Here is a 24,147-nt window from a genome sequence, read left to right on the forward strand (position 1 = left end):
TCTCTGCTGGCGCAGCCCTTCTCTGGTGCAACTGCGCTCACGAGTGGCTGCACTGCCTCTAGCTGTCCTTGCATCTGATTTCTACTCACATGGCAAGCAAGCCTCCTGTTCAAACTTACATAACACTGCTCCCCCACCACCACCCAGACTGTCATCTCCAGCTCCCTGCACCCACCCCAGCAACAACACTGCCTGGGAGGCTGCAGAGATCTATGGCAGTGGAGGGAAGGAAAGGGATCCCCTGGAGGGTTTTCCCTGCTGGAACACAGGATCTGGGAGCCAGATGCACTGCACAAGGCCCCTCCTGGTGACCTGGACACACCAACTCACTCAACTCCAGTATGCTGCTGGAGCAGCCAAGCCAGAACATGCTCTCCTTCCCCACCCCACCCTCAGGAAGCCCCAGCCAAGCCGCACTCCTCTGGAAGCAGAAAAGAAGTATATGATGTCAGATAAGGTCCAGAGTTCACTTCCTGATCTCTATCAGCACCTGGAACAGCTTCACACTGGAGCCAGCCCCTCCCCACCATTCCCTTCCAACCTGTCTGTGGCCACCAGAACTCCAACGACAGAGCCCCTGCTGCTATGGCTCACCCTCTGCCTCAGAGCACAGTCCAAGACCCTTTTCCTGGCTTTCTCAGCCTTCCACCAATACTTCACCCTCAAGGTGTCTCCTCAGCTACCTACTCCCAGTCCAGGCTGGCCTGCCTCTCAGACTGCCACTGTACAAGGGTGTGTCGCCTCCTCACCTTCTTTCTGCTGGTCCCTACATCTGAAAATCCTCCTTTCCACCTCCTCTGTTACCTCCATTGCTTGCTTCTTTTGAGTCCTCTTCCCAACATGAGATACTGCCTCGTTCCTGGAGTCCAGGGGGATTTATCTGGGCTTCCTCCGACACTGTCCTAACAGATCTCTCAAGGTGGTTCAAATGATAGGCCCAGTCCCTCAGGCCTCTTCCAGACCTCAGTGTGTGTGTCTCTGTGTCTGTCTGTCTGTCTGTCTGTCTCTCTCTCTCTCTCTCTCTCTCTCTTTCTTCCACTAGGGATTGAATCCAGGGGTGTTACATGCCCAGCCCTATTAATTTTTGAGACAGAATCTCACTCAGTTGCTGAGGCTGGCCTCAGATTTGATCCTTCTGCCTCATCCTCCTGAGCCACTGGGATTACAGGCTTGTGCTACCATGCCTGACTCTCAGCTTCTCTTTCTGATCCTTCAATATGAAGAAGTGATGTGAGGAGCCTCAGCAAAAAGCAGGCCAAACTACATTCTGGAAGAAGCATCCACCACCCACTAGACTCCCAGGTTGGTGGGTTTTCCCAGGAATCCCACAAGATGCTGAGTTGGGATACCCAATGCTACTCCTTCTCTGCAACAATGGGCAAACCCTCCTTCCCCAAAAATGAGCAGATGAGGGTTGGCAGAGCACTTCCCCAGCTTCTGTAAGGCACTGGTTCACTCCCCCACACCACAAAACAAAGTACACATATAAGAACAAGGAGATTGTATGAAAAAATACAGGGAATAAAGTATTTTCTTCTGAAATCTTCTACCCCAGATATGACCACTGTTCAAAGCCCCCTGAATTTTCCCTTAAGAGCATATATTCAGAGCATTTTTTTTTTTGCCACTCTAAAACAAGGGTTTGGATAAATAATTTGAGGGCCATTTATTCTACAAATACTTTTATAACATGCCTGCGTGGTGCAATACACAAAAAGGGCACTGTCTTCAAGGGGCAGGGTGATGGAATCCAACAATAACAAGAACATGTATGTGCACACATGGCTGGTGACAGCCAGACAGAGATATGGTCTAAATTCTACCAAGCAGCTGGAATCAGTGCCACCCCTCTGAAGCTAGCCTGTCTAGCCGAGAAGGCACAGCAGACAGACAAACCAAGGTGCATGGCAGACCTCTAGCAGATTCCATCTAGGTCATTTTCTTTCTTCTTATTTATTTGTGGTGCTGGGGCACAAATGCATACTAGGAAAAGCACTCTACCATTGAGCTATATCCCCAGCACTCTTTATTATTTTGAGACAGGGTCTCATTCAGTTGTTGAGGCTGGCCTTGAACTTATGATATCCTACCTCATCCTTCCAGGTCACTGTAAATACAGGTATGTACCACCATGCCTGGCTCCTCAATGTCATCTTGTTGATTTGGGTAATATTAAAGGAAGCTGCATTCTCTAAGACAAGATGGAGGAGCATGGAGGAGCAGAAGGGCAGAAGAGAGCTGCAGCAGCGGGAAGCACAAGAAAATCAGAAAAGTGCAAGGCAAGGAGCAAGGGCCCACTGAGAAACAAGCAGAGTGACACACGGAAGCCCGACTAGCCCATCTGTGACAAAGGCTGGATCCAAAAGCAAGATGATCTTAGATAAGTGAGAGTTGAAGGTTTTAAAAAATAAAGAAAAAAGCAAATGAGATTTAAAAATTTTTTTTAAATTACCTATTTATTTACTGTGCTAAGGATCAAATCCAGGGGCTTGGGCACATGAGGCAAGTGTTCTACTACTGGGTATACACCTCCAGCTGCAAGGGAGACTTTTTAAAGGGTTTCAAAGGACTTCTTCCTAGCATCTTTGGTGGAGTCTTAAGAACCTTTCTCTAAAGATCAAAAGCAGAAGAAAAAAGGGAGCTGCCTTGGATGTAGCTACCCATGGCCTCAGGAAGTTAACTATGTAGCAAAGATAATTCAAACTCAGAGAAAATCCCAAACCCTTCAGTTAGTTAGCCTGTAACCCCCTTTTCCCACCCAAACTTCCTTCCCCAAGAGCGCTGATAAAAGGCTTGGGCTCTCCCCTCCCTCCCCTTCTCAGTGAGTGAAAATGGATGCAGCTGGAAGACTGAGGGATGGGGTTCAACAGAGCCTAGCAGACCCAGGGAGAAACCCACCCAGCTCTGGTTCTGGGACACCTATGAGGCCAGGTCTTTTTAATACATTCTCTTCTTTAATCCTCATCATAATGGTGTGAGGGAGGCATCATGAGCCCCTGCCCGAAGATGAGGAGAGATAAGGCTCAGCATGGAGTCGTTCCAGCAAGGCCATACAGTAGGGAGAGGGTTCTAGACTCCTGAGGGAGTGCTCTTGCCAGAACCCAGATAGTCGGGGCCCAGGCAGCAGAGCTCATGGCAAACCACAAGGAGCTGTGCCCCAAAAGTTCAGGGAAGCCATTATTAGGAAGCTGTGGCTTGGGGAAGAAGTCACTCTCATTACAGAGGCAATAAGCTCTATTTCTGGGAACCACATCTGACTTGGGGTATGCTGAAATCCTGCAAATCCGGTTGTGAGAGAAAACATTGCACCCTGCTTTAGCAAGTGAGCATGATGGCTCTTCCTCAGCACAGCCCATTCCCTCCCAACACATCTAACTGCAGAGCCCTACTAGCAACAGGAACTAGAGCTCGTTTCCCACCTCCTTCTGATGAACAACCATGTTCCAGCAGGGAGCTCTGGGAGGAGGAGCATGCCTGTCAGGTCCTAACAAGCCACTAATTTTATCTCCTCCATTTTCAAGATTCTTACAACCAAGCCCAGCAATTGCATTTGAAAAGTTTTCCCTCCTTCCCCTCCAAGATTCATTAGTTTTGAAATGTTTTTGTTCTCTAACCTCATGCACCCCTCCCTGACAATTCACTGCTCATCCCTGGACCAAAAGGAACAAAATCTGACACTTACACATGAGATGATGATGCAAAAGAGTTCAGGGCTTGGTTTTGTTAGCACATGTCATTCAAAGTGGTTACACTCAGAAGGGCAGGGGTAAGGAGGGGGGGGTGTAGTAAAAGAAGGGAAAAGAAAGCGGGGCAGGGAAGGAAAAAGCTACGGGCCCTAGATTTCCTGACACATTTCTAATATCCCCGTAGTAACATCTGGCAGAGCAATCCCAAGTTAGGGTAGGGAAATCCACAATGAAGTCTCTCACCAAAGATCAAAAAATATCCTTTTCATTAAAAGAAACCTGCATTCAGCTGAGTGCAGTGGCACACACCTGTCCCAGCAACTTGAGAGGCTGAGGAAGGAGGACTGCAAATTTGAGGCCAGGCTCCACAACTCAGGGAGATTCTGTCTCAAAATAAAAAAGGCTGGGGATATGGCTCAGTGACAGAGGACCCTGGGTTTAATCCCCAGTACAAAAAAAAAAAGGAAGAAGGAAAGATAAGAATTAGAAGAAATCAACCAACCAACCACCTACATTCTAGCAGCACATTTCCCTCTCCAGACTATTTGGGTTACCTGGGAGGAGAAAAGGAGCCAATCAACCACCTACTGACAGGAACACCATGTTTACTAATTCGGATACTTTTCATATGCTATTCAAGAGCAGAAATTAGCTCAAAACTTGTTTTGACCTGATGAAAGCTAATTGTGCTCAACAGAATGAGAGAAAAGACCTTGGTAAAAGGGGACAAGTCACATGGAAATCTGTTAATTTTTAAATGGAGAATTTAAGAGAATTTGTAGTAAGGCCAGTATGTTTAAGGTGACCCAGGATTTGTGCCTGGGTCACAGCTCAGCATATTTCATCAAGAAGTCCAGAAAAAAAGGTGAGGAGGCTACTCACCAGTCACTCCTAGTTAGCTCTGGGCAGGCCCCTAAGGAATAAACTCAGAACTCTTAGAATGAAGTGTCCAGTGACACATAAGGGGCAGTCCCCGGTTAGTCTACTGAGGAGCCCAGTTTCCCCTCCATGCACACCGTTGGGGAAGATTCTCTTTCCTCACACCCACTGTGGAGAATGAGGATCAGAGAACCCTGTTCCCTGAACACAGGGCAGCCCCCAGCCAGGCTGGGCCACTTGTCCTCCCATCCCCTCCAAGGGTTGCCAGCAGGTGTGGGCACTTGACCCATCCACATTAATCAGAGCCCTCCCTCAGAATTACCAAGATGAAGCCAGGAAGAGCTCATCCCTTTCTGGTAAGAGACTATGAAGCCAGAAACAATGGTTATAGTCTAGAGAGGCAGCTGGCCTGAGAGAATAGAGCCAACATGGAAAGAGAAACAAATGAGAAAAAGAGCTAACAACAGTGTGTGTGTGTGTGTGTGTGTGTGTGTGTGTGTGTGTACGTGTGTGCATACATGCAAGCATGCGCTGGGGATTGAACCCAGGGCCTCAGGCATGCTAGGCAAGCACTTACTGAGCCATATCCCCGGTCCCTACCCATGTCTTTTATAAGTACCTTCTAATGGAAGCATAAGAGTTAATGGCATTTTAGTTCCTCAACAAAATTATCCCTCAAGTCAACCAACTGCATCTCTATCCTTCCTGAGATTTGGTTAGCTAAACCTCCAACATCTTCCCACAAAAAAAAAAAAAAAAAAAAAAAACCCTCAAGAACCCTAATGCCCAGTGATCCTTTTCATAAATTACATTAGTAAATAGGACATTTCTGTGGTGTGGAGACAGCACCACTAACTTTGGAGTAGTGAGATCTGATGTTTGAATCTGAACTCCACCTTTCACTAGCTGACCACAGCCACGTTACAGAACCTCTCTGAACTTTTCCTTGGGTGTTAGGCGGGAAGAGTAATTCCTACCTGACTGTGTCTGGCAAGTCCTAAGTACTCAATAAATGAAGAAGTTATACGTGGAAAGCACAGACTTTAAAGTTCAGTGGCTTCTTCAGCTAGGAGGGGAAAAAAAAGCTATCATTTATTTGAGAAAAAACCCAAGTGACATAAAGAATGAGGCTCCTTCTCAGCCTGGCTCTTGCCTGCAAGATCCCCATCAATACCTGGAGGATCTACATAGCTCCCTGGTACCCTCTGCATGTCTGAATCATTTGCTCATTAGTCTCAAAGCCAGTCTTCCCTATTTGCATATGTCCAACATCCTCCTAATCTTCTGGTTACAGGGAGCAAGGGAAGGGCTGCCTGGCTCAAATGTATCCCTGGAATGACCTCCTAAACCTCTAGGGAGGAGCCCCAATGGCTCTAAGTTTTTGCTGTGTTGTTCAAGGACCTGGCAAGTGGCTTGGGCTGAGTCTGGAAGAAACTCAATGCAGGCTAAATGCTGAAGGCTGCTGCCTTTCTTCCACCCGTGGACAGAGAAGCAAAGAGAGCAGAGGTTGCCTGGGATTCTAGTGGCCTTCAGGTCCCTGTCCTGGTCCCTTCCTGGGCACAGACTACATCTAGCCCTTGGGCCCCCTCAGGACTCTCTAGATTCTTATAAGGAATCCTCTCTTCTGTTAATACCGGCTCATGTTGGTTTCTGTGACTTGTAGCCAACAGTCCTCCCTAGGACAAAGCCCAGCTCCCAGACGGGAACCACCCCAAGTAACTGGGGTTTTTTTTTTTTTTGTTATTGTTTGTTCTTTATATGTTTTTTTTTTAATTCTTTCTTTATTTATTTACCTAGTAACTGTTGGTCCACAAGACTCAGTCTCTTTTGAATCCTGGGGGTTATTAACCTGTAAGTCACTTATTAGGCCAGAATGTACACCACCTTCTTTTAGTTAAATATTTTGTCCGAAAAGATCCAAATACAAAAGTAGAGATAGTAACCATGTACTCAATCACCTGGCCTCAACAATACCCTTTCATTTCCCATCTTATTTCATTTATAACCACCATTTTTTTCTTTGTAGGGTGGGAGCTAGAAGCCTTCCACAAGGTTCCATCAGCAGCCAGGATGCTAAACTGAGAGGACACAGTGGATCTGAGGCCATTTGCTGGGCATCAGCTCCCCAGGTATTCAGAGGCAGCCACCACCACCTAACAGCAATGTTCACAGCTTAGTGGGGCAGTAAGAACTTCACTCCCACAATAAACCTAGAAATGTGTACTTCCAAATAGAAACGTTCACCACATTTGGCTCTAATTTGGTATCATCAAGCCTTAAGCTGGCCCCCACCCTCAAGCTGAGATGCACCACAGATTCTCCTGTTGTTTCTCTATAGCACTGGGCATCATGAGCCGGGTTCCTCCCTTGCTTTGGGTAGTGGTTAATAAAATCTACCCCTAGTTCATCAGGTGACCAGATGCTAAATCAAACCAGCTCTCAGGGCGCAGGTCCCTCCAGGAAGTTACAGAAATCTATAACTAAAGATAATGGCAGTTTCCAGCCAGGTTTTCCTTAGAATGAGGCTCTATGGTACAGGAGGGAATAGGACACAGCTCTCCAGGGGTCACCAGGTACAGCCTCAGCTCCCTCTTACCACAACTTCCAACAAGGGCCACAGTCAAGTCTGCTTGCCACTTCTCCACCTTCCCACCCCAATACCTGATCTCTGCTCTCCAGAGACTTCTAGAATAAACCCTGACTACTTCACCCCCTTGTGTCTCCTCGTGTCCCTTCATTCTGCCGTTATCCTAACTCAGACCCACATTCTCTCCATTGTGCCATGGCAGCAGCTTCCTAAGTGATCTCTCTCCACTCCAGATCACCTTGTCCATAGCAGCCAGAGTCCTCTTCCTCGAAGGATAGCTAACCTCTCTTCCCTGTGCAGGAAGATTCCACTGCTTCCTATTACCATGCTAAAACCCAGCCCCTGATCATGGCTGTGAAGACCCTCCCTGGTATTTCAACTATCCTTACTTTGTTCTGCCCCAAGCCATCAGGGACCCTGTGTTCTAGACAACTTGAATGACTGCCATTTCCTGTTGGATGAGAGTCTGTTTTCCTGCCTTTGTGTTTCCCTCTGCCTGGACTTCCTTCCCCCAACACTGCCACACACGCCACTTTTACCTATGTTTTCAAGTCCAGCTCAAATACCACCTCCTCTCTGGTGCTTCCCAAAAGGGATATGAGGAAGCACTCTTCCTCCTCTAAGCACTCCTCCTCCCATCCTGTCAGCCTCTCCTGAGGAACTTTGAGACAAACTCATCTGCAACTATAATCCATCCTGTGAGTCTGGCAGTTGAGATTATTCTAGAGAGAATGAGACATTTCTAACCAAGAGAATGGTTAACTGTTTCTCTCTGTGCGGAAGGCAGGGGAGTCTAGACAGTGTGTCAATTCACTGTCCTCTTGAAGCTGTCTTCCACATAGCTATGGGATGAGATGTATAGGCAAAGGAAGGGTTACTGCATGCATGTGATGGGCAACCTCCCAGTTAAGGGAGCAGATGATATGCCTTGGCACACACACAGACTACTTGAGAAGGAACCTTGGGTGTAGCCTCAAGCCAGATGGCTGGGGGAGACAGGGCCACCCTGACTTTCCGCTCAGGGAAACTTTGCAAGAGGCCACAAAAGCCAAGGCAGACAGGACAGTGTCTAGTAAGAACCGCAGTTTCTGCAGCTCAAAAACCATCATGTGCCAGTCTGCTGCAAACAGCCATAAAACGACAAGACAACAAACTTGATCCACTTCAGATCGTGCCTATTAGCACCAGCATACCTGAATGAAGTGGTGAAGAATTTGCTTAAGACCCCAAAGGCAGAGGCTGTTGCTGGGCCACCTGAGGTACTTTGGAGACTCAGCTCTCGCAGGAGCTAGGAACTGAGAACACTCTCATAACAGTCTGCAAAAGCCTTAAATCTCATTCTGACCTGAAATCCCCAGTTTTACATAACTCTCTATCCTAGCCATCAGGGACTCTTTTGGAGTGCATTCCAAGCAGGATGGCCCCAAGGTCTAAGCCATTCTGGTATAGTCCATCCACAGCTTGCTCAGATTATTGGTTGTATCTCCTTAAAAATCCAGGCTGGCTTTCTCAGTATGCTATAGGCCCAGGCTACTAATTCAATACTGGGCATAAAGATCAGGCAGGTTACACAGAGTCTGTGAACGGAAAATAAAAATAAGGCATAATTTTAAACTGTTCTTAGCATGTATTGATATTTATCAGCCGGCAACTCCAAGGCACAAATAATTCACAGGCTAAGTTGTATGGAATCCTTGTTGACCTAATTCATGTAATGCTTCTTCAGGGTCTTGATCAAAATGAGGCCTTGATAATTAAAGTAGTCTAAAAGGAATGGCATGGTGGTGATATAAATCACTGCTTTAAATAGCATAAGACAGGGCTGGGGATGTGGCTCAAGCCTGGCATGCGCGCTCACCTGGCATGCGTGCGGCCCGGGTTCGATCCTCCAGCACCACATACACATACAAACAAAGATGTTGTGTCCGCCAATAACTAATAAATAAATAAATATTTTTAAAAAATAGCATAAGTCAGGGCTACAGCCTAGCACCCTCTCTACCTCAAACTCTGCAGAGCTGAAATGGACCTTTGATCTACCACAGTAAAAAGAAACACCACAGAGAAATTTTTGTAACTGACACTAACAGTCTCTCTCTCCCCTAACCCTTTTCCTTTCTTTCTCTTTTTTCCTTCTTCTCCCCCACCTCCAACCTCAGAGCTGGGGATCATGACTAATTCTTTTCAGAGGTCCAGGGTCAGAAAAAAAAAATACTCTTTCCAACCTATGCCATATATCAGGTTTTCCTCAAGAACTTAAAGCTGGTGAATCAAAGCTGAGTTTTATGCTTAAATTCTAAAGTTTTCTCTCAGGGAATTCTTTCTCTTACCTCAGTTTTCAGGAAGCTTTTTCTGTAAAGGACTAGAGAGTAAATTATTGTTTCAATTTGTGAGCCACACAGTCATCTCTTTCAAAGGCAGCTGTTCAATTTGCCATGATAGCACAAAAGCAGCCATGGATAACACTTAAGCAAATAAGCATGGCTGTGTTCCAACAAACTTCATAAAATGGACACAAAAATCTGAATGGACATTTGTCACATGTTCCAAAATTTTGAAAGCCATTTTTAATTTGCAATCCATATGAAATCAAGACAGCAGCCCAGGCAGGCATGGCCAGTGGGCCTGTTTGCCCACTCTTGCTGCAATGCTTAATTACTGTTTTGACGCTATGTTGATAGTTTTTTTGTCTTTTTGACCCAATGTTTAAAAGTATTTCTCATGGAAAAACGTTTCTTTTCTTTTTTGGGGGGCTGGAACCCCAGACTTCACACATGCTGGGCCTGCACTCTACCACTGAGTTACATTCTTTGCCTACTTTTTTTTTCCTTCTCTTTTTAAAATTTGCTTGCTTTCAGCATCCATCCCCTCCTCCTATCTTCTAGTAAAACAAAACAAAACAAAAAGAACCTCCCCATTTTTTATTTGGGATAGATTCCTACTCAAACACCAAGACTTTTTGCTAGGGTGTCAATCATTGATCCCACCAAGGTGCTGAGCATGTAACTCACAGTGGCTTACCCTCTAGGGCCCTGGGCACAGCAATGGGCCCAACATGGGAAGACACCCCCACCACAGCCAATCAGAGTAAACCAGTGGGTCCAGTAGGAATCTGGATGCTGGGGAGATCAAGTGAAATTCTCTCTCTGGGATAGGGAGCACTAAGGTCTAAATATGTCTGGGATTAGTGAGGTCCATCTAGTCCTCAGTAAAGAGAACCTGCCTAAAAGGGAAACAAACCCACACTAGAATGAGCAAGGCCAAGAGGTGACAAGAATTCTGAGGCTGTCATTTCAACCTCATCTTCATCCCTGTCTTCAGACTTCGTGGTGACTTAAGCGAACACATTCTTGAGTTCTGACACAACCAAAGAATTCTGACTAATAAATTATGTCACATCATATTCTATTTGAAAGTTGATAAAGTAATGATTCATGCATAAAAATGACAATGGTTATGTTCCACCATATACTAGTGTCATCTGTAGATACACCTTTCCTCTGGAAGACACAATTCATTTATGAGCCATCTTTATGGCCTCCATAGTGATTCATCCAGTATCTTACACTTGGCAGGTATTCTATAAATATTTTACAAATATGAATTACTTGTCTCAGATGGGGGAAGAGACTATGAGGAGAGGGGTGAGGAGCATGTAGAGTTACCTATTTATGGCCATTCACCAGAAAGTCATACAGAGACTTCAGATGAAACTCATACTTCCAGGGGCTGGGGTTGTGGCTCAGAGGTAGAGTGCTTGCCTAGCATGCGTGAAGCACTGGGTTTGATCCTCAGCACCACATAAAAATAAAATAAAAAGATACTGTGTACACCTATAACTAAAAAATAAATATAATGTTTTAAAAAATTAAAAAAAAAGAAACTCATACTTCCAGAGCGGTCATAGACCTCTCACACCCATGCCCTGATCAGCAGGCCGTAAAACACATGTACCACAGTGAGCCACAGGATTGTTTCTCTCTTTGAATACCCAGGGGAAAGAGAATACCATGACCTGACAATACCAGAAGACATTACAGGGGACCAGTTCACCATGGATGAAATCCAGAATAGCTGGCGGTACCTATCCTGCTCAAGAAACCCTGCCAATGAGTCACTCTAGAATGAGGATAAGCCAGGCACAGTGGTATACATGCCTATAATGCCAGCAACTAGGGAGGCTGAGGCAGGAGGATTGTGAGTTCAAAACCAACCTATGCAACTTAGCAAGGTCCTAAGCAACTCAACAAGACGGTCTCTAAATTTTAAAAAAGGGGTAGGGAGTGATGGCTAGGAATGTGGCTCAGTGGTTAAGTGCCCCTGGGATTAATCCCAATTACCCACCCGCCAATTAAAAAAAAAGAATGATGAGAACCTGCTTATCTCTAGATTCCCATTTGTTGTAGACACGCTACATATGTAAGAAAGCTGGCCATGTTTACAACAAGGTAAGGTACCACACTAGGACCAGGACATATTCACCCAGTTGAAGAAAGGTATCTACCACCTAGCTGGAAAAACCATATCCAAATGCTACCCCAAATCATTTGGTCTTCCTTTAAATACCATTATTGTACTTCCCCTCATCAAAAAATAATTGTCGGGCTGGGGATATAGCTCAGTGGGTAGAGTGCTTGCCTTGCATGCACAAGTCCCTGGGTTCAATCCTCAGCACCACAAAATAATAATAATCATTATTACTATTATTATTATTAATTTCAAATGCAGGTATGCCTAGCTTTATGTTAACGGCATATCCCTAAAGAGAAATATTCTAATCAAGTTGACATAATTTGGAAGTTTCTATGAGAACTGATATTTGAAGGATCCTGAAGTGAACATTGAATTCTTTTTGTAAAACAATTTTTCATTATTTTTACTTATTTTTTGTTCTTGTACATTAGTTTTACTTACAGCAGAGCGCATCTAGAAATCACTTCCAACCTAATAATTTAAAACCCTAAGTTCCTAAGCTAGTCTTGAAAATGAGGTGTCAACCTGCCCACAACACTCAGCAGGAAAGAACGGTGTCCCCTGATACCTTCATAATTATTTGTTTTGTTTTATTTTTGTGGTGCTGGGGATTGAACCCAGTGCCTTGTGCATGTGAGGCAAGTGCTCTACTAACTGAGCTAGATCCCCAGCCCACCTTCATAATTATTGTGGGAGCAGATGCTTCAGAGGCACTGATCCTGGACTCCCTCTAGGTTCAGGAGTTGGTGAACCCACAGCCCACCCCACCCCACAGTAAGAGTGAAAAGAGCCAACAGGCCCAGAGGCAGCAGCAGCAGTAGCACTATGATAACTGTGAACTAGGGTGGCTGCTTTTCTGCTCCAGTGAACCAGCTCCCCAACCAGCAAAGCCTTGCTTCCTGCCAAACTAGTCTATAGGTTCAGCTTCTCAATGAATTCTTTATATATATATAGATAGATAGATAGATAGATAGATAGATAGTTGTAGTTGGACCTTTATTTTATTTATTTTTATGTGGTGCTGAGGATCGAACCCAAGGCCTTGCACATGCTAGGCAATTGCTCTACCGCTGAGCCACAACCCCAGCCCTCAATGGATTCTTTAAACGGGATGCAGTGGCACAAATCAGTAATCCCAGCAGCTCAGGAGGCTGAGGCAGGAGGATCACAAGTTCAAAGCCATTCTCAGCAACACCAAGGTGCTAAGCAACTTAATGAGACCCCGTCTCTAAATAAAATACAAAATAGGGTTTGTGTGCCCCTGAGTTCAAACCCTAGTACCCTCCCCCAAAAAAAAGGCTTCTCTAGCTTCCTCAGAATCCTTCTAATGCATAAGTTTTAAGAAAATTAAACCAAGTCAGGATGGTTTCTGTTGCTGATAATTTGTTATTTATTTGTTTGTTTATTTATTTACTTGGTGGTACTGGGGATTAGACTGGGGGGGGGGGGCTCTACCACTGAGTCATATCTCTAGTCCTTTAAATTTTGAAACAGGGTCTCACTAAGTTGCTTAGGGCCTTGCTAAGTTGCTGAGGCTGGCCTTGAACTTGTGATCTTTCTCCCACATCCTCCCAAGTTGCTGAGATTACTGGCATGTGCCACTGTACCCAGCACTGGTGATCATTTAAAAATCTCTACTAATCCATGCAGGGCACAGTGGCACACACCTGTAATCAGCGGCTCAGGACACTGATGCAGAAGGATCACAAGTTCAGAGCCAGCCTCAGCAACTAAGAAAGGCTCTAAACAACTTAACAAGACACTGCATTAAAAAAGGGGGGTGGTCTGGAGCTCCAGTGGCGCAATCGGTTAGCGCGCGGTACTTATAAAAAGGGGGGGTGGGGAGTGCACGGCTGGTGATGCGGTTAAGTGCCCCCAGGTTCAATCCCCAGTACCCACCCAAAAAAACCTACTAATCCATCTACTAAGCAGCAGTTAACATTTATTAAGTGCCAACTATGTGTCAAACACTATTTCAAGTGCTTTGTATTGTCTTAATCTTTACAACATTTTTGGTAGCCTCTGTTTTCCTGAGTTTGGGGGGAAGTTAACTAATTCAATCAAGGTTAGACAGTAAGTAGCATATATAAGATTTGAACCTGGATTTTAATTACTGTGAAAAGAGTGAAAATAAATTGGCCATTCCTTCTAACAAGAAACCGGGTCTTCACGCTGCTTTTAAATCTTGACTCCCTCGACCAGGCAACCTACCTTGACCAGGCAACCTACCTTGACCTACAGGACATCAACTAACCTGACATAAACAGAGGTTTAAAAGGTGCCTGAATATTGTGATGTACCAGCTCTTGCTGCTGAAAACCCAAAGATAGCACTGAAAGAAGCCAGGGCTTTAGACTATCAGAGGATAGTGAATCTGCCAGCCCACAGAATGTTGGAAAGTAACAAACTGTACTAAGTTTGTTATATAGTAAAAGGTAATTGAGGACCAGGCAGTGGCACACACCTGTAATCTCAGTGACTTAGGAGGCTGAGGCAGGAGGAACACCAAGTTCCAAGCCAGCCTCAGAAACTTAATGAGGTTCTAAACAACTTAACAGGACCCTGTCTCAAAATTTAAAAAAATAATAATAATAAAAAGGGTGGAGGATGTAGCTCAGGGTTAAGCACCACTGATTTCAAACCCTGGTACCAAAAAAAAAAAAAAAAAAAAAAAAAAAAGACTTGAAATAATCACTAAGCTCTCTCCAGCAAACAAACAACAAATAAGAACAAATGAAAATTCAAAGCAGAGAAGAAGCCTTTTACTCTTCCCTATTTTTTTCTCAAGAACAGAATAAGAAGAAATGGAGTTTAAGTTTCATCAGGAAAGACAACAGTTAGACCAGAGATAGAACTTACTAGCAATGAAGACAGAGACACTAGGGAGACTTGTGCTCTCTCATTCTAACCCTAACTCAGGTTTCCACAAATCATCCACTGTCTTTTTGCTCAGGAATCAAGATATGCCTTCTTGTTAATTTCTCCAGGGCTTCTGGAAAAGACCCAAGAGAGCAGGAATCTGAAAAAGGAATCTGAAAAGCTGGCGAGGCTGAGCCATAACAGCAGTGCTCAATGGGGCAAGAGTCCTTCTAACAACTTCCCCTTCTTGGCTGGGCAAGTGGTGAACTCTCCACCAAAGACATCTGCACAGACCCGTGTGGCTTACCAAGCAGCTCCTTGGGTATACACAAGATAACTGGGGAAGCCAAAAAGAAAGATTTGAGAAGGTGGGAGCTGCACTAGGCAGAAGGGAAAAGAAAGCTGGTTATTCCAGGTTGATCTGAAATCTCCCACCCTTTAATGGAAATGATGGCAGAGCTCCTCGTGGCAAACCAGAGGGCTAGTACACACAGGAGGAGGGACAGGCGCGTACCAGGACCAGACAGGTGAAATGAGCAGCCTCAGCCACCACACTACACAAAAACATGTCATGAAGACTAAAAGCATAATTCAAAGGCTTTTATCCCAAAACAAAATGAAACACACAAAAAGATGGTACAAGAACCTTGATTTCAGTTGAAATTCAGAACATAATAACTAGCAAGTAATTTCTTACCTCTGTGCATAATCTTGTGCTTCTCCCTCAGATATGTCAGGCCTTTTATTACCTAGAGGAAAGGGAATGTAAAAGGATGGGAAATGGAAATAGTTATGTTCAGAAAAATAATCTATTTTAAAATGACCTAGAAAATATTTCACCAAACATCATTAGTAAATTTGCCATCCTTCCTTATCCTTTTTCTTTTTTGGCGATGTTAGGGCTCAAATTCAGGGCCTCACACATGCTGGGTGAGCACGGAACTACATCCCAGCCCTTTTTATTCTTTTGTTTCACTGTGTTAACCTGTCCTATCAAGCAATCATCTTTTTACGTGGTATATAAAGTGTTATTTTTAAGTTAACCTAATTATCTCAAAATTAAACAACTTTAAAAAACACTACGTGTGAATTCAAGTTTTTCTAAATCTGCAATTTAGCAGAGCTTTTCTAATACCATGAATGGGGATTTTCTCAAATACCTTGTCTTATTTTTCAGACACAGATTTTAACATATAAAAAGTAACTTTTCTCATTCTAATGAGAGAGAAAAAAAGAAAGAGATATTGTATCTAGACTCTAGATAGGGAGAAGATAGTGAGAAAAATCCCAGTTTTAAAATAAACTTTCCCTTCATTGGCTTCCTCCCCACCTCATCTATTCCCTACCAACTCAATTTATAAATGAAAGAACTTGGAAGAACAACTGAACATACTCACTGCAATGCTAACTTTTCCTAAAATTTGTTCAGGAATTCTTCCGGCTTTCTTCAGGACTTGATCCAAAGAACCCCCATCCTAAGAACAAGAATAGCAGACATTTTAATTACAATGTTTCTAATGATCATTTCAAGTGTTAAACTTTAGGAAGAAAGTAACTCTTACTTGGCAAATCTTCCTAAGAGGTTAAGGGTGAGCACCCTGTGGTTTGCTCTAGACATCAAATATGACATGAATGCAACACATTGGGGGAGGCACAAAATTCAAATAACTCCAATCCCATGAACTTCCATAAGCAAATTAATAGTGGTCAAAGTCTTGGCTAGCCCGGAGCTCACAGCATGGGGCAGTGGTCAGGAATACAGGCAACCTGTCCAAATTTAAAGCCCAGTTCTGTTGCTTACTATCTAGGAGACCTTGAATAAGCTACTCAACCAGTAAAATGAGGATGATGATAATTAAAAGGCTATTATAATAATCACAGGGCTATTATAAGGATTAAGCAAGCTACTACACCTAAAGTACTTGGAATAACATACAGCACATAATAAGTACTCAATGAATGTTAGCCACTGTTTAAGTCACAACTTGCATTTGATATTATCCTAACAAATCAGAATTGACAAAATCCAAACAAAAATGTCACAGAAAGCAATCATTCATCCCACAAATCCTACAAAATGCTACGGACTATCTTAGGTGTTATAGGGGACAAAGATATAAAAAGCTAATTTCTCCCCTCAATAAACGTATTACCTAATATAACAAATCAGAAATGTATAAATGAGCTACACACATGCAGAAGGGAGAAGTCGTTCTGACTAAACTCAGAAGATAACATTTGATCTGAACTCTTACTCAAGAAGCACCGGTTTCTATACCTGGAAAGGGGAGGGACAAGGCAAGGAAATAATGGGGTATTTCAATAAGATCAAAAGCAAAGAAGCATTAAATTGCCTAGTACTCCCATAGTGACAGAGATCAGGCTGGAAATGACCAGCTGTGGCCAAGGACCCCCACTGGAAACCCAGACTGCACTTTTTAGAAAACAGTGAAAGAATCTAGCCCTAGAGTTTTAAGATGAGAGCCACAGGGGCTGGGGATGTGGCTCAAGCTGTAGCATGCTCGCCTGGCATGTGTGCGGCCCGGGTTCGATCCTCAGCACCACGTACAAACAAAGATGTTGTGTCCGCCGAAAAACTAAAAAAATAAATAAATTCATTCTCTCTCTCTCTCTCTCTCCCTCCCTCCCTCCCTCCCGCCCTCTCCTCTCTCTTAAAAAAAAAAAGATGAGAGCCACAGCAGCTGAGAAAGAAAGAGAATGCACCTTCTGCTTGAGGAGACAGAACACATTCATAAAGAAGGAAGGCACCATGAATCCTCCTCTGAAACAAAGCAGGGAATAAATGCTGCTATGCTGAAGCTGCTAAGGGAAGGCTCAGAACAGGAGCAGCAGAAGCGGAGCCTTGGAGGTGGCAAAACCTGGACAAGCAGAGATGCTCCTACAGACAGCCTGCCTCCCAAATCACTAAGCCTCTAAGAAGCAGCCACTGAATGTGAGGACAGGGAATAATACACAACGTGATAAACAAAAGAACAGCACAACTCCACTTCTATCAAAATTAAAAAGTGCACATATATTCACACAAAACAAAGTCAAAAATGTTAGCATGAGTTACCTTCAGTCTAGGCAGTTAAGGTTATCAGGGATTTCTGCTGCATGATGGTTTCTTCTTTGTGTTTTCCTATTGTTTATAAATTTTCTACAATGAATAAATGTTTTACCTTTTAAATAACTAATTTGGCAAAATAGAGAATTAAATCTATAAATAAATTAATAGATACTGAGCACCCATTTTGTACAAAGGCACTATTATAGAAATACAGAACTGCTTTCTTTGTAGAGGAGGCAAAACTCATTCAAGGATATAGATCTCCCAAGTAATACTACCTGAATCTAAGGCTAAAACCAGATTATCAACTTAAAAATTCTATGCTTATATAAAGGATAGCTCAAGCTGGATGTGGTGGTGCATACTTGTAACCCCAGCTACTAAGGAGGCTGAGACAGGAGAATCACAAGTTCAAGCCAGCCTTAGCAACACAGCAAAGCCCTGTCTCAAAAATAAAAATGAGAAGGGCTGAGGGTGTACTTCAGTGGTAAACTGCCTCTGGGTTCAATCCCCAATATGTATGAATGAATGAATGAATGAATGAATGAATGATAAACAAGCAAGCAAGCAAACAAATAAATAAATATAGTTCAGACCAATTAATTTCTGTTACTATCAACTCTGGATCACTGATGCTGATGGGAAGGTAAAATGATATGGGTGTGGATTCTCAAATGCAGGACAGTCTCACATAACATATCTACATCCCTATGTACACATGAGTGACTTTTGACCAGTATAACCACCTAGTGGAGGGTAAGCTGACCAAGGAGAACAGTAGAGGATTCCAAAACTCAACCTAAATTTCAAAGGTGCCATGGATAACCTCCACAAAACAGCAAAGTGGGATCATAAATCTAAAACCAAAAAGAACTCCCCTTTAAAAAGCCCTTGGGGGCTGTAACCTTCGCTGAACTCTAGCAATCAAATCAATCCTATGACCTTGGCTGCCTTCACCATGCTGCAGAGCCTCCTTTTGGTCCAATCAGGACAACACCATAGTCCAAGTTACCACCCCAATTTACCAGGCCCCTAGAACTCCACAGTACTTCTCAATTTCCTTTACCAGTGGGAAGAGGAACTCCAGTGCAGAAAGTTCCCAAGCTAATTCTATTTTGCCTCCAATTGATATGGTTTTAATTCTTTTGTATGAATGGCTTTGCCTAATCATAATAAATATATATTTAAAACAAGATTATCAAGCAGGGCTCAGTGGCACACGCCTATAATCTCAGCAGCGAAGGAGGCTGAAGCAGGAGGATCTACAGTTCAAAGCCAGCCTCAGCAAAAGCAAGGCAATAAGCAATGCAGTGAAACCCTGTCTCTAAATAAAATACAAAACAGGGCTGGGGATGTGGCTCAGTGGTCGAGTTCCCCTGAGTTTAATCCCTGGTACCCAAATAAATAAATAAAATAAGATAACACAGCCACTGCCAAAACTGGATTCAAATGAGGTGGAAAAGTTAACCCTGTGGTTTTCAGGTTCCTTCCTCCACTTAGCAATGAACAGTACTGTCTCAAATGAACAGAGAGCAGTCCTAGCTAACTGAAAATGTATGACTTTCCCTGGGAACTGGTAAGATAAATATTTCTATTAATCAAGCTGGGGATGGAGTATACCTCAGCGGTAGCACATGAACTTCCCAGTATCTCCCACCCAAAAAATACTGATTAAAAAGGAAGAAACATGGGCTCTCTTCCCTTTAACCTCCTGAGCTATGAGCAGAATAACAGGAAGAACAATGGTATTAGCAAGATGTAAGAGGCATAAGCTATCAGGAGCACCCAGAGTTGCCTACGACTAACCCTATAGCCTTCTAATTCTACTTCACTGCCAAGAACTTGCCTTCACTGACTAGAGCTGCTGAAACTGTGCTTATTTTTAGAAGCCAATTATTAACTAAGTCAATGGTACTTTTGTGACGGTTTTCTATAGAGGAGACAAACGCTTTATGAAAATAATAGCTCAAAAGCTTTTACTCCTGCATGAGAACCATCAATTCTGAGTCCCCAGTTCCCTGGTTGCTCAGCTACCACTTGAGCAGGAATTTACTTCCCTGAAGACAAGAGCATTTCTGTTCTGATCAAGAGCATCACAGCCCCCTTGGGTCTCAAAATTTAGACGGGGCAGTGCAAATACAGTTCATTTCCAGGAAAGGTAAGCTCCTGGCTGAGCACTTCAGAAGATAGGGCTCAATGAATGCTGATGATGCAAATTAATTTTTAAATGCATCCAGAAAAAAATTGATTTGAGCAGTAAACAGACAATATGTGGTGAGAAAAATATAGCAAAATGTTAGTTGTAGGCTCAAAGTGGTGGGTTTGTGGGAATACAGTGTATAATTCCTTTAACTTTCATTATGCTTGAAATTTTTCATAATAAACTGATGTGACTTGAGCAGAGCTCTCTATGTGACACCACTTTTTTTCTTTTTTTTAATACTGGGGGTTGAACCCAGGGATGCTTTATCATTGAGCTACATCCCCAACCCTTTTTGAGACTAGGTTTCCCTAATTTCCTGAGGTTGGCCTCAAACTTGCAGTCCTCCTGTCTCAGCCTTGCAAGTTGCTGAGATTACAGTTATGTGTCACCACATCCAGTCCACGACACCACTTCTAAAATGCTGAAGCATAAATGCCGAGCATAAATCCCAAGAGAAGTGGCAGCCAGAGCAGAGTTTTCTGGTCAGGGGCAGCTGGTACAGGGGCTCTGCTGCAAGGGCCTGCTTAGAGACTGAGGAAAAGATGAGAGGTCCACAGCTGGAGCAGAAAGCTATTCTGGCACTTTGAATCCAGAGCAATCATTTCAAAACAGGTCCTCCTGGCAGGAGGACATACAAGAGGTACTGACAAATCTAAATAAAGGAAGAGGCCACTCTCCATGTTCGGGGTTAAGCCTAACCCTATTTCTGAAGCAAGCATCTTGGAACTCAATCATGCTCACACTCCAAATGGTGTCCTTTTTCCTCTATAAAGGAATAAATGTGAGTGGTATGGAACTTGGAGATGACCCAGGAAAGAACTGAGCAGGCATGAAATGACATACATGGTGCTCAGGAGCTTTTACATCTGCACTGACATCTCCTACTTGAGAAGGTGCTAGAACACAGCCATACAGCCTGTGAACAGCTCTGGAGGACGAGAGATGCTTCTCTCATGTCTCTGTCCTCAGATCAGGTCATGTGGCATCACACACATAATAAACACCAAAAAGAGTTTGTGAACCCAAGTTGATTTACTTACATAAACCCTGACTGGTTACAAGTGCTAAAAACCATAGAAACACAGGATGTGAGCACAGGGAGGTGCCCTAGAAAAGATCCCATCCAATCAGTTCTCTACAGAGATGCAAAATCCTGAGTATACACTTACACAGAGTAACAGGGAGAATATGAAATTTAAAGAAAACAGACTTCCTCAGAGTCTCTGATGCTTATTGACTGTGAGAATAAGCTCATTACAAAACCTGTCTGAGGCTTACTCTCTGACTAGCAGCTGGGAGGTCAATAATCTATCCCCTGAGATGGGGCTGATGTGATTAATAACTTACATAATATGAAAGGGACTTAAAGTGGTGAAAGATTCAAAGCTAGCTACTGTTATACCTAGTCATGCCACCACCCACCTTCTACAACATTAGCAGGACCTAAGGGAAAGAAGCCACCCTGGCCTTTCCTTCTAGGTTTCCAGGACCTCCACTGCCATTTATATATCATCATCTAAAGCTCTTAGGCTAGAGATGAAAACTCAGCATCACCACAAAGAGCAAAGAAACCCAAGGGATATGAAACAAGAACCCAAGGGAAAAATAATCAGCATCCTGGGCCAGGTTCAAGGACCAAGCCAGAAATGTCTCCCGCAGAGACTTACTCTAGCTGCAACAAAAAAGGAACGGGAGCATTCTTGATAACCTTTAGAAGCACAGATTTTTCAGGATCTATGTTCCATATGGTACCCACAAATGTCGGCAGATGCCTACAACAGTGTATGCAGCCCTTCTTTTGATCAGAATGAAGAGACGTTCAAAATAATGGGGGCACGAGCAAGATAAGAACTGCCTGGAAGGATTCTCCTTGAGTTCATTAAGACCAGGCACCAGGGATCTGGTTCTAAAGGTCAGGACAGCTCTAGAGGGTCAGGAAGGAAATGGAGAAGGACACCAGGCTAGACTGAAAACACAGCAGCCACCAACTATGTAGACTCCTGTCAGCCTTCATCTCTAAATTGTCAGTCCATGGAAATAAAGCGAAGCTAACATTTGCAGAATATATACTCTGAGTCAGTGTGCTGGAAGACTTATATCTGTTATTTTAATTAATCCTCACCAAAACAAAGCAGCTATAATAATGCCCTTTTACAGATGAGAAAGCTGAGAATCAACAAGATAAAGAAATCTGTCCAAGATCATAACAAAGAGGTGACAATAATTCAACAAATAAATATTGAGCACCTGCTATGTGCCAGAAATATTCTAGGCTTTTTGAAGACAGTGGCAAACATGACAAAGTCCCCACTTGGATTTCCATGGAGAAAAGAGATGTGGATAAACATATGTCAGATTCCAAAGTCCCCTATCATATGCTGCAAAAAAAGATGACATCAGCATCTCTAGGAAATTCTAGGCTTCCAGGATGGAAATAGCCCTGATCCCCTCATCACTATCCAATAAAGTACAGGTTGAGGTCAGACTGCCTTGGCTTAAATTCTGCCAACACCACTTACTAGCTGTATGATCTAGGGCGATTCATCAATTTCTCTGTACCCTGGTCTCCTCACTGGGTGGGATAATATGCCCACTCACAAAGGTTGCTGTGAAAATGAAATAAAATATTGACTTGCCAAGTTGGGAAGCTAAGGCAGGAGGATGAAAAGTTGGAGGCCAGCCTCAGCAACTTAGTGAGACTCTGTCTCAAAATAAAAAATAAAAAGGGCTGGGGATGTAGCTTAGTGGCAGAGCGCCCCTGGGTTCAATCCCCAGTACCCAAAAACACTTTTTTTTAAATTTAAGATAAGCTTGAGGCTGGTCGCAGTGGTGCACACCTGTGATCCCAGTGGCTCAGGAGGCTGAAGCAGGAGGATCACAACTTCAAAGCCAGCCACAGCAACTTAGCAAAGCACTAAGCAACTCAGGAAGACCCTGTCTCTAAACAAAATATAAAAAAGGGTTGGGGATGTGGCTCAAGGATGGGGAAGTGGCTCACTGAACTTAGGGATATTGAGGACCCCTTGGGTTCAATCGCTGGTACCAAAAAATAATAATAATAATGCTTGATATAATATGTACCATATAAAAATTAATTTATCATTATTAGCATTAACATTACTATTGTTACTCACTAGAAATTGAAGGGACCCCAGGCAGCTAAAAAGACTGACACTCATACGTGTGAGCCCATAAGCCTGTCCCTTACTTGAACTTCCACTAATGGGCATAGGATGGGATTACTTCTCTCCTTGTCCAAACCCCCTAAAGTAGATTATAACTTCTCAGAAGGCAGAGACTGTTTCACTCATCTTCATAATCCCAGAACTTTGTACCCAGCACACAATATTATTCACAATAAATGATTTAAACTATATTAACCATATTTTATCCACATCAAAATCTTAGGGTCATCTGGATAGGAGAAAACTGGGAGATGTGCTTCAGACACACCACCAGGGAATCCTGGTTACTATCATCTCTCTGAAGCGAGGCAAGGAAAGGAAGCTTGTCATCCTATGAATTTGCCAAGTTCTACAATCAAGCTACCCAGATGCTCAAGATGGTGGTGTGATACAGGGTATCATAGGGAAGCAGCTGATCACTTCCCTGACCAAAGATTAGGTCAGAATCGCCAATTTTCAGGCTGCTGCTCCAGGGACCAGCAGGTCACTACATACCATGTGCTCCATGCAGATGCTGATCTCCCCGTCACTATAGAATGCGCCATAAAAGCCCACGATGTATGGGGAGTTGCATTCATGCAGAACCTGCAGCTCCCTGATGATCTGGTTCCGGATTGCAGGTTTGATCTCCAGGTGAATTAGCTGGGGAAAGAAAGGTCGAGGAAAGAGAGGTTTTTATGAGAGGGAGGGATCTTTCTTCTTAAATGTTTAAATATAAGGTCAATAGAAGCACAAATTTCTGTTCTACCAAACCACTAAGTGTCTATGTATAAGGTGGGTGCTGGCACCAAAGAATTGTAACCAGAAAGCCAGATGTGCTTCTGCTTCCAGGAGCCAAGCTTGGGAACAAATCTAAATGGAGAGTTTATGCCAAAAGAACCTGTAGGGCTGAGATCTGAGGGGAAACTGGCCTCAAGGACTTGGTCATACTCAGGTTGAAAGATAAAAGGGCATGAGGAACTTGGTATACTGACCCAAGATGCCCAAGAGGTTCCTCCCTGACCTTGGGTGCCTCATGTGGTTGAGAGTTAGCCAAAATCTCAGGTACTATTCTATGTCACCTTAACACTGGCCCTTATTCTAACTGGGGAGACAAGTAACAGACAAATCAATAGTCACCTAGGGCTGGGGATGTAGCTCAGAGGTATCACACTTGCCTTAGCCTGCATGAAGCCATGGGTTCAATCCCCAGCACCACAAAAAAT

At 43.6% G+C, this 24,147-nt stretch overlaps 1 protein-coding gene across 2 annotated transcripts in view; it reads right to left on the reverse strand.

The window, feature by feature from the left end:
• MAP2K1 (mitogen-activated protein kinase kinase 1) overlaps positions 1-24,147 on the reverse strand; it is a 77,103-nt gene that overhangs the window by 13,379 nt on the left and 39,577 nt on the right. For both annotated transcript variants that reach the window (XM_081289825.1, XM_081289826.1), the window contains exons 3-5: positions 23,438-23,584; positions 15,882-15,959; positions 15,182-15,233 (exon numbers count right to left, since the gene is read on the reverse strand). In XM_081289825.1, the coding sequence (XP_081145951.1) occupies positions 15,182-15,233; positions 15,882-15,959; positions 23,438-23,584 (277 nt within the window). The remainder of the gene's footprint in view (positions 1-15,181; positions 15,234-15,881; positions 15,960-23,437; positions 23,585-24,147) is intronic.

The sequence above is a fragment of the Spermophilus citellus genome, assembly GCF_964194105.1.
Source record: "Spermophilus citellus genome assembly, chromosome: 4".
NCBI lineage: Eukaryota > Metazoa > Chordata > Mammalia > Rodentia > Sciuridae > Spermophilus > Spermophilus citellus.